The sequence below is a fragment of the Cygnus atratus genome, chromosome 15, assembly GCF_013377495.2.
Source record: "Cygnus atratus isolate AKBS03 ecotype Queensland, Australia chromosome 15, CAtr_DNAZoo_HiC_assembly, whole genome shotgun sequence".
Classification (NCBI taxonomy): domain Eukaryota; kingdom Metazoa; phylum Chordata; class Aves; order Anseriformes; family Anatidae; genus Cygnus; species Cygnus atratus.
The window spans coordinates 11,997,404-12,007,292 of NC_066376.1; the positions used below are offsets into that span (position 1 = coordinate 11,997,404).

The 9,889-nt window shown below is 66.9% G+C and overlaps 1 protein-coding gene across 2 annotated transcripts; it reads right to left on the reverse strand.

Annotated features, from left to right (window-relative positions):
• Positions 1 to 644: 644 nt before the first annotated feature.
• TFAP4 (transcription factor AP-4) lies at positions 645 to 9,282 on the reverse strand. Of its 2 annotated transcripts, none has more exons than XM_035549104.2 (8): positions 9,123 to 9,282; positions 4,793 to 4,958; positions 4,484 to 4,582; positions 3,975 to 4,145; positions 3,523 to 3,660; positions 2,112 to 2,270; positions 1,774 to 1,990; positions 645 to 1,286 (listed from the first exon to the last, which is right to left on the reverse strand). In XM_035549104.2, the coding sequence occupies exons 1-7, from the start codon at positions 9,209 to 9,211 to the stop codon at positions 1,796 to 1,798; spliced, it is 1,017 nt and encodes a 338-aa protein (XP_035404997.1). In that variant the 5' UTR covers positions 9,212 to 9,282; the 3' UTR covers positions 645 to 1,286; positions 1,774 to 1,795. The 2 variants fall into 2 exon arrangements, with proteins under 2 accessions (XP_035404997.1, XP_035404995.1); XM_035549102.2 differs by having other exon boundaries at positions 646 to 1,286; positions 1,762 to 1,990.
• Positions 9,283 to 9,889: the final 607 nt, after the last annotated feature.

Sequence of the window (9,889 nt, forward strand, 5' to 3'; positions counted from 1 at the left end):
CCCGGGGAGGGCTGGTGTCAGGGAAGTGGCACTGCCCATGGGGTCACCGTCCTGTGCCAAGAGCTGTCCCCAGGGATGGGGACAAGCCCTCAGCGTCCTGGGGACATCTGAGAAAGTTCCCCCCCATCCCAAAGCCCAGCAAGAGCAGGGGGTGGTGGGATGGGGACAATGGTGCAGGAGGCCATGGGCTGCGCTGGGAGAGGGATGCAGTGGGGAAGCAGGATCCGGCCCCTGCCAGGCACCACGGGTGGCCACGGTACAGAGGGGGGAGACAGAGAGCCTGGCCCGTGGGGGTGCCCCCAAAAAGCCCTGGGAAAAGGTGGTGTGCCCCCCTCCCCAAACCACAGTGCTCCATGGGGCACCCCCATCCTGGCACCCCCATCCTGGGGCACATTGGGCCCCCGGTGGGCACAGAAATCCCCTCCCCAGCCCCCCCAGCTGAGACGCAGTGTCAAAACTGGCCCCAGAGCCCCCCAGCGTGGGACATGGCCCCGGGACCGGCATCCTCCTGCCACATCCCGGCGGCTTCCAGGGGACAGCGTCCCCAGGGGCGGATCCACCCTGTCCCCCAGCCCCCACAGACATAACGCTGGGGCAGAGCTTCTAAAAAACAAAGTACAAACTTTATTTTGTTTCTTTACAAAGGCACAAGCCTCTTTTTTTTTTCACTTTCTTAACAAAATATAATAGCTTCTCAATGAACACAAAGACCTGAAAATCGTAAAAAAAAATACAAAAAAATGAAAGAAACCGAGAGAGAAACAGCTGTGGTTGGGGAGGAACCTACCAAATACCAACAAGGCTCTACACACGACTGGCCTAAAACCCTACAGCCAAACGGGGGGGTGAGGGGGGGCAGAGGCAGGGGGCAGAGACGGGACAAAAGTGGGGCCCCCCCGCCCACAATGAAAAACAGAAGCGACACAACCACGAAACAGAAAAGCTCTTCTCACCTGACGAACCCCGCAAACCGGATTAAGTGCTTAAAGGAGGGAGGGGAGAGGGAAGGGGAGCCCCACAGGGCCGGCACCAAAAATGGACCCCCAAAACCCCATCCCCGCGGCGGGGCCGGGGCTGGGCGTGCCGGGCAGCCCATGCTCTGATGAGCCGCATCCCGCTGGTGTTTGCTCTCAGGGTGGGTGGGAATCCTCGCCCCGGCACGGTGCAGGATGCTCGTGGGGACTGGGAGCCGCGGCAGGGCGGGCGCACCCCGAGCCGGGGTCCCCGTCCCTCTGGGAGAACCGGTGCTGTGTCTGCAACCGCGTCGCTTGGAGTCTGCCCGACCCCTGCTTAAAAAAACGAAAAGTTTAAAACGAAACAAAAAGAGGTGGAAAGAAATCAAAATCCCAACCGACATCCCCCCCCCCCCCAGCCCCGGCGTCCCGAGGGAAACCCGGCTCCGGCCGGCACGGTGCCCGCTTGCCAGCGGGAACGCCGGGACCGGCTTTGGTTCTGCAGGATTTCCCGTGGGTGGGGGGCGAGTTTGATGAAACCGGGGGGCTGGGGGGGCTCTGACCCCCGCCTGGCCCAAACCCCGGCTGCACCCCGAGCCCCGGTTCCAGTTCTGTCCCCCCTCGAGTGCCCGCCGCCGCCCCCCCGCCCCGGCCCCCCTGGCTCCCCGCTCGCTGGGAACTGAGCAGCGAACGTCGCCTGGTTCTAGCGCTCTGATTTACAGTATTGGAAAAAGGTCATAAAAGAGACCCAAATCGCATCGTATTTTTTAAAAATTTCAGCATATTCTCTGACGTTTCCCTCCCTCACCCCGCTCCCCACCCCGGCTGCTGGCCGGGGGGTGTCAGGGCAGTTCCCCTTCCCCCGAGGGGTCTTCTTTGCTCTGGTCCATGGAGTCACTGTCGTTGCCCTCCGTGTCGGAGGCGGTGTCGGAGGCGGAGGGCTCGGGGCAGGCGCGCGCAGGCGTCACGATAACGGCACGCCGCTGCTCCTCTTCCTGCAGCTGCTTCTCCTGCGTCCCCTCGATGTGCTGGATCGCCTGCCAAGGGCAACCGACAGCCGTCAGGACGGTGACACTCCCCTCACGTCAGGTTTGGGGACCCCCACATCCCCGGGGCACCCTGTGGTGCTCCCCCCTGCAATGCCGCAGCCCTCCCTACCTGAACGATGGTGTCCAGGTTTTGCCGGGACGTAGAGACTGTGTTGATGACCGAGGACGGGCCCATGGTGACCACGGTGACGTGATGGGAGGGAGGTGGTGCTGGTACAATCACAGTGGGGTGGTGGGTGGGCGCTGGGGGACCGTGTGCTGGCAGGAGCTGGGCACAGAAGCAAACCCCCCCCCCCGTCAGCACGGCAAAGCCTCCCTCTGTGTGAGCCTCTTGGGAACCCCCCCCCCACCCAGGGTGACAGCTCCTGCCCCAAACCCCTCGTCCCCTTTGCCTCTGCCCTACCCAGAGCTGTGATCTGTAAGGGAACATCCCCAGGTCCCCGCACCCCAACACTGGTCTGCGCCCCGGCCCGGCGCTGGGGGCCTCGTGGCCACCCTGACGCTGGTTATCAGGGACGGAAGCAGTGCCCTAACCCGTCCCTCCCGCTCGCAGCGGTGTTTTGCCGTGCTCCATGCCCAGTTTTCACTTGAGATGACTGTGGCTCGAAGCGAGGAGGGAACCAGAAGAGGGGCAGCCCCGTAACTGCACACGGCGGGCAGGAGCCCCTGGACCCGGGCAAGGCGGCGATGGGGAGCGCCGCTTGCCAAAAGGCCATAAAAGCTCCATCAGCTGCTACTCGCCCATCCTGAATGGACACAAGAGGACGCCAGCTGAAAGCTGCAGTCAGCTTTGCTTTGGCAGAGCAGGAGGCATCCGGATGAACTTGAAGAATTCCTCCTCCCCCCCCGTATCCTGAAGCTTTCGGTTTTCGGGCAGGCAGAGGCTTAAAGCCAGACCCGAGCGGCTGCTGCGCGCTCGCCCTGCTATCGTCCCGACCTGCTCAGCTGGGAACATGCCGCACCCCTCGAAGATCCCCGCTAAAATAGCGGGTGCAAAGAGCTGCCCTCGCAGGAGGCTAAGGAGCCTTCACCTAAAAACAGGCTGAACTTCCCCAGGAGGCGGCTGGGAGGGCTCCTGCAGGGAAGCATCTCTGCAGAAGCCAAACGACAGAGGAAGCCGGTTTTCCTCGCTCCCTTTTACGCTCCCCACCCCTAGGGGTGAAGGCTTCTGTCCCTGCAGTCCTGCTACTTCTGCCAGGCAGCGATGCTTGCCAGCATGCCTGCTGCCCGTCCCAGCCTTGCAGGCGGCAGCGAGCAGTTTTGGCATCCCCAAAAATCAGCTGGAGTCCCCCAGTGAGACGTGAACCCTTGGCATCAACCCCTACCAAGCTCCTTAACACAGGCACTTTGCCGGGACAGTGCTGCCCACCTCAGCCTCCCACAGGTGCCAAGCACATCATCAAACTGCCCTGACCCCTTGTGCTTCACTGTCCCACGCATCCCAGGGGAAAGCCTGCAGGGACGGGGGCTGCCGGGGCATCCCCGCAGCCAGATGGGTGGTGGGATGCGTCCGCACTCACCTGGGTTCGGATCTGCTGCTCGCGCTCTAGCTTCTCCTGGTGCAGCAACCTCACCTGCTCCTGCTGCTGCTGGAGCTGCACTTGCTGAGCAATCACCTTCAGCTTCTCGGGGTACATGTGGGCCTCCAGAGAGCGAACCTGCCAGCAGAGAGGGCCCTGGCGTGTTGGGGGAGCACAGCCCATGCCGTGCACGCTGCCCTGACCCAAGATGGGATGTCCCCGGGCACGGAGCCACAGGGTGGACGATGTGGAGACAAGGCGGAGAGCGCACGGCCGAGCCTGGGGACAGGGAGCTGGACAGCGGAGCCCTCTCCTTACAAGAGGGGCTCGCTACAAGAGGGGCTCGTCCCAGCCACGCAGCCAGACCCGCACCGTCTCCAGCATCCCCACGGCGCAGCCCGCTAGAGGGCGAGCCCGCCCCGCGCACGGCCGGCTCCGTCCCGCGGCCTCACCTGCTCCTCCAGCATCATGCGGACCGAGCGCTCCTTGTCCAGCTGCTGCCGGAGTTCGATCATCTCCCGCCGCAGGTCCTCGGCCTTCTCGTCCTCCCAAATGTCCGGTGAGCCGATGCCCTCATCTTTGTCCTCCGCCCGTCGCCGCTTCGGGGAGGAGCCGCTGAACTCCTGCAGTGGGGACATGGTGTCAGGGGATGGGGTCCAGCCCTGGCGCTGCCCTCCTCTCCCAGCCCTCCACCTGGACCAGGGCTGGGCAGTGCCACCCCAGTGGCCATCCCCAGCACATCCCAGGGCTCCCCACAAGGGAAGGGGCTCCTGGGGACATGGGCAGCGTGTGGGGTCAGTGCCTCCATCCGCACCCCCGGCCTGCCAGGAGGGCAGGGCATCTCCCCCCCCCCTCCATGTCCTAGGATGGACCTCGAGGAGAAGCAGCGAAGTGCTGAGCAGCGGGAACCGTCCCTTCCCCAGCCCCCAGGACCGTCCCCTCCCAGCGCCTGGGGCAGCACCTGGATGAACCGCTTGAGCTGGGTGTTCTGCTGCAGTAGCCGGGTCTTCTCCTGCTCCAGGGAGAAGATGTACTCCGCCGTCTGCTGGAGGATGGCCGCCTGCGAGAGAGCCGGGGGGGCGGTGAGGCAGCAGTCACGGTCCCTCCCCGAGCCCCCTGCCCCGCACCTCGCCTGGGATTTCCCTGCAACCAGCGCCCCACATCACGACCCCCACTTTGCCCTTCTCAGACATCGCCCCACAAGTAGTGTAGGAAACCACAAGGTGCGGGACCGACACCTGCGTTACCCATCGCCGCAGCCCCGGCTCACCTTGCTGAGCTTCTCCCCGTCCGTGTGCGGGATGAGGGTTTTCAGCGACTGGAAACCAGCGTTGATGCTCTGCATCCGCCTTCGCTCGTTGCTGTTGGCGATCTCCCTGCGTATCCGCCGCTCCTGGTCCCGCTGGGTCTCCGGAGTCAACGGGATGTTGGCCAAGCTGCGAGAGAGGTTGGGTGTTAGAGGTGGGGGGGCTGCACCCCCGTGCGTCCCCCAGGGACCGGCCGTTTGTGCTCTGCATCCCCAGCACCGCACTGTCTCGATTTGCAGCCCCGAGCGGCAGAAAGGATGGGGAACACCGTGGGGAGAACCCTCCGGGAGGGCAGACCCGAATCCCGACAGCACGGCCAGAGCTGAGCCCGCGGGGCGAATCCTCCAGCTGCAGGCAGGTGGGAAGCAGCGCAACCTCTGTCCTGTGCAGGACGGGGAGAGGCTGCACGATGCTGCCGTTGGGGCAAAAGCTAGCAATGCTCCCGTACCCACACGGCTCCACAAAGCTCCAGAAAGCCGGGAGGAAGAGGGACTGACGGACACCCCGTGAGCAAAGACGCCCTGTCTGGGGCCACATGTGCGTGCCTGCTCCACCGGCATCGCCTCTGAGCGGCCGCGGGGCCGTGCCACGCTGTGCCTACGCGCTGGCAGGGGCCGCGGGACCCTGCGCGGGCGGGAGGGCGAGGCCGCCGGCTGCGTCCCCGCGGGGCCGGCCAGCGTGTGTGGCCCCGGGAAGGCGGCTCCCTCCGCCCCGCTGATGGCTTCCAGATGACAGCTCCCAGCGGAGAAGCCCCCGTCCCGCCCGAAGCCGCAGCTCCCGCCTGCTTCCTGCGCGCCCTCGCCCCACAGCTGGGCCGGGAAACACCGCCGGCCACCGCCAACGTGCCCCGGCCGGGCACTGCGCCCTGGTGAAGCCCAGGGCTGGGGGGGTCCCGGTTCTTCCCCCCAGCTTGGCTTCTTCAGCAGCCCCAAGGTGGTGCGGGGAGCAGGGAGACTAAGTCCTGGCAAGCAGTGGTCAATAAATGAGCAGAACAAAAGGGGATCCGCGGCGGGAGGGAAGGGGCAGCACGCGCACCCTGCGCCCCCTGACCCCGTGGGGTGCTGGCACGCAGAGGACAGTGATGGTGGCACGGGGCAGCGAGCAAGGTGGCGAGCAACACGGAGCCCTGAATGCTGGGGCGACAGCCGGGCACTGAGACGAAAGCAGGCGACGTGTGCCGCAGCCTGCCCCCGTTGCCAGGCGCCCAGCTCCGTGCAGAGACAGGGCTAGGAAAGCTGCGAAATGCCGAAGACAAAACAGAGGGGACAGGCGGCCGGCACGAGGCGAGATAAGAGGGGCTTTGGCCTTCCCCTGCAGGCAGCAGCGCCGTGCACGGCCCCAGCCTGTGTTTTAACATGCGTCCAGGTGCCAAGCAGCGCCGGGGCTGACGCCATGGTGCAGGCACAGCGAGCCGAGCCTCCCCGCCACCTCTCGCCCCTCATCTGCATCGCGCCGGGTGCGGGGCCATGGTGTTATCTTCAGCTCCAGCACATGGAGCCGGGACCATGCCACCGCATGGAGCCAGGACCGTGCCACCGAACGCCTCGCTCAGGCTGGGAAGCAAAGTCATGTGTCTGGGGAAGGTCCTGGCTCAGCCCACAGGGACAGGGAAGACGCTGGTGCCCGGCTGCCCAGACAGCGCCACGGTGCAGGCTGGCGCTGGGTGAGGAGCACTGGAGGCACCGGATCCCCCGGCACAGCTCCGCAGGGGTGCCCCGGGGCTCTGGATGGGTCCTGGGGCTCTGCCCCGCATGTGCCCATCGTGGCCGTTAGAACACAGCGCGACGTTGGGGCAGCCACAGCGGTGGGCGCGGGCTCACGTCCACTCGTCGTGGGGACAGCCCTGCTGAGAGTGAGCACGATGCCTGCCAGGGTCACTGTCCCTCCTCAAGGGCAGGATCTGCCCCTCGTCATCCTGCACTGATGCCTCTCAGGCCTGAGGGCCACCAGCTGCAAGCCCACAAGGGGAATTAGATGGGGATGTTTCAGGCTGGGCAGCGCGGAACCAGTTTCTTAAATACAAGAAAAGGAGGAAGAGCCCGTTTCCTCACCAGCAGACCTCTCGTAACCTTCCCCAGCTGCTCTTCCTGGGAAGAGACCTAAAAAGTGACAGCTAAATACAGAAAGGGGAAAAAGAAAGGCCTCGATTCAGAAGCTGTCCTGGCGCCCAGTGCCACCCTGGGAGCAGGCTCCACACCGGCATCTCCACACGGTGCTCGGCTGCTGCCTGCCCGCACCTGGCCACGGCGGCAGTGCTGCAGCCACAGGGACGGGGGCAGAGCCCCGAGCGGGGCAGATCCAGCCCCAGCTCCAGCCCTGCCGCCGTGCTGGGACGTGCCAGCAGCGCACCCGGGCTCTCCCTTCCTGCTCCGGCCGCTCCTGTGCACGGAAGCGCTTGTGCCATAAAAGCCATGGTGGGGAGAAGCCCCAGGGTGCCCACAGCCCCCACCCCGTGCCGCGGGTGCACCCGGACACGAGGCGTGGGCTGGACGGGTAGAATTTGATCCTTCCCTCTCCAGCTGCATGGTGGTACCCACGTGGGACCTGGCAGGGACACCAACGCTCACATGGACCTCGAGGAAAGCAAAACCACGGGGGATCAAAGCCGGCCGCCACCACGCAACTCATGAGGACGTGCCGGGGCTCTGCGGGCGACCCGCTGTGCCAGCCCGTGTTTGTCGGTGCCTGCAGCTCACAGCCTGGGCTGCACCGGTGGGCTGGATGTCCCCGAGCTCCGGGTGTTCCCAAGCTCAGGGTGTCCCCAAGCTCCCAGGCAGGGTGTTGCTGCACTCTTCAAGCTCTCAGGCAGGGTGTCCCCGAGCTCAGGGTGTACCTGAGCACCCTGAGCTCGCCAGCTGGGTGTCCCCAAGCTTCCTGAGCTCACAGGTATGGCATCCCTGGGGCTACCCATGCACGCAGGCAGAGTAGGGCATCCCCAGGCTCGAAGGCAAGGTGCCCCCGAGCTCCCCAAGCTTGCAGGCAGGACGCACCCAGTTTCCCCGAGCTCCCAGGCAGGGCGTACACACGCTCCCCAAGCCTGCACGAAGGGGATAGTGTCCCCGAACTCCGAGGCAGCGTGCACCTGGGTCCCCCAAGCTTGCAGGAAAGGCAGGGTGTCTCCAGGCACGTGGGCAGGGCATCCCTGAGCTCCCCAAGCTCACAGGCAGGGTGTCCCCGAGCTCCCCGAGTTTGCAAGAGGGGTGCACCCCAACTCCCCGAGCTCACGGGCAGGGTGTCCCTGAGCTCCCCAAGCTCACAAGGAGGGTGCACCCCAGCTCCCCGAGCCCCCCGGGGGCAGCACCCGCCTCCCCAGGCCGTGCGCCCCCAAGCTCCCCGCGCCCTGGGGCAGGCCCGGGCACCCCCCAGCCCCTGTAGGGGGGCCACGTCCACACCGCGCCCACGCCGCAGCCGGGCCTGGGGCCGTGTGGGTGTCGGTGTGCGTGTGTATGTGTGTGTGCGCGCGGGGGCCCGGCAGAGGCCCGAGCAGGCCCCGCGCAGGGCCGGGCCGCCATGGAGCCGCGTGGGGACCCGCCGGGGCCGCACCCGGGCCGAGGGCGGGGCGGAGGGGCCGGGGCCGGGACCGGGGCCGGGATCGGGGCCGCCATCCCCTTCCTCCTCCTCCTCCTCCTCGTCCTCGTCCTCCCGCGGCCGGGCCCGTGCCCGCCGCAGCCGCCCCCACCCCCCCCCCCTCCACCGGGGGCGGCCTCGCTTTGTGCGGCGGGGCCCCGCGGATCGCGGCCGGGCTCCGCACTACAAGTCCCGGCAGCCCCGGGCCCGGCCCGCCTCCTCCGGGAGGGCTGCAGAGTCACGGCCGGGCCCGCAGTAAACACACCCCCCCGGCCCCGCCGCACGCCCCCCGCCGCCGCCCCCCCGGCCCCGTCGCCCGCCGCCGGGGCGCCCCCGGGCCCCCTCCTCCTCCTCCTCCTCCGGGCTCCGCTGCCCCCATCCCCGTCCCCGGGGGGCACGGGGCGGCCCGGTGCCGCCCCCCCCTCTGTCTCCCCGCCGCCCCAGCACCACCACCAGCAGCGGCGGCGGCGGCGGCGGCGGGGCCCCCCCCGGAGGCCGCATGGCCGCTGGCGGGGCCCGGCCCCATGTGCGCGGCGCCCCCGGGCGCGCACCCACGTGCGGAGCGGCGGCCCCGGGAGCGCGGCTGGGGGGGGGGGGGGAGTAATACGGAGAAATTTTTTTTTTTTTTTAAAGCATAAAATAATAATAATAAAAAAAAAAAAAAGAGAGAGAGAGAGAGAGAAAATGGTGGAAAGGGGCAGAAGCGCGGGGAGAGCCGTGCCCCACCTGCAGAGCCCGCCGATGACCTCCTTCTCGGATTTCCTGAAGTGCTGCAGGGAGGGCATCTTCGGGGCGGGCACCATGAAGTACTCCATGCCGGGCTGCTCGGCCGCCGGGCCGGGCTGGGAGCGGCGTGCGGGGCCGGGCGGTGCGTGTGCGGGTGTGAGTGTGCGTGTGCGTGTGTCTCACAAGGCGGGAAACAGCTGGGGAGAGCACAGCAGCGCTCCCTCCCCCGGCGGCGCCGCCTCCGCCAGCCACCGGCCCATGTAAACAAAGGACGGCGCGGGCTCCGCCGGGGAGAGGGGGGAGAGGGGCTTCGGGGGGGCGAAGGGGGCTCGGGGGGGGGGTGTAGAGGGGGAGCCGGGGCGTTGCGGGGATCGCAAGGTCTCGCGGACAGGCTTGCAGGCGGTGCGTTGCCCGCAACGCCCCGGCTGCCGTCCCCGTGCCCGTGCCGTGCTGTCCCAACGCGTGCTGGCCGAGCAAGGCCCTGGCGCGGCCGGTGGCCCCCCCCGGGATTGTGGCCTGCTGGGTCCTGGCACCGTCCCGTCTGACCCTGTCCCATCCCGTCCTACCTCATCCCATTCTTTCCTATCCCCATCCTATCCCTGTCCCATCCTGTGCCACCCCCAACTGACCTTATCCTGCTCTGTCCTGTCCCATCCCATCTGGCCCTATCCCATCCCGTCTGGCCCTATCCCTATCCCATCCCTATCCCATCCAGCACCACCCCCTCCTGACCATATCCTGCTGTCCTAACCCCATCCCATCCTATC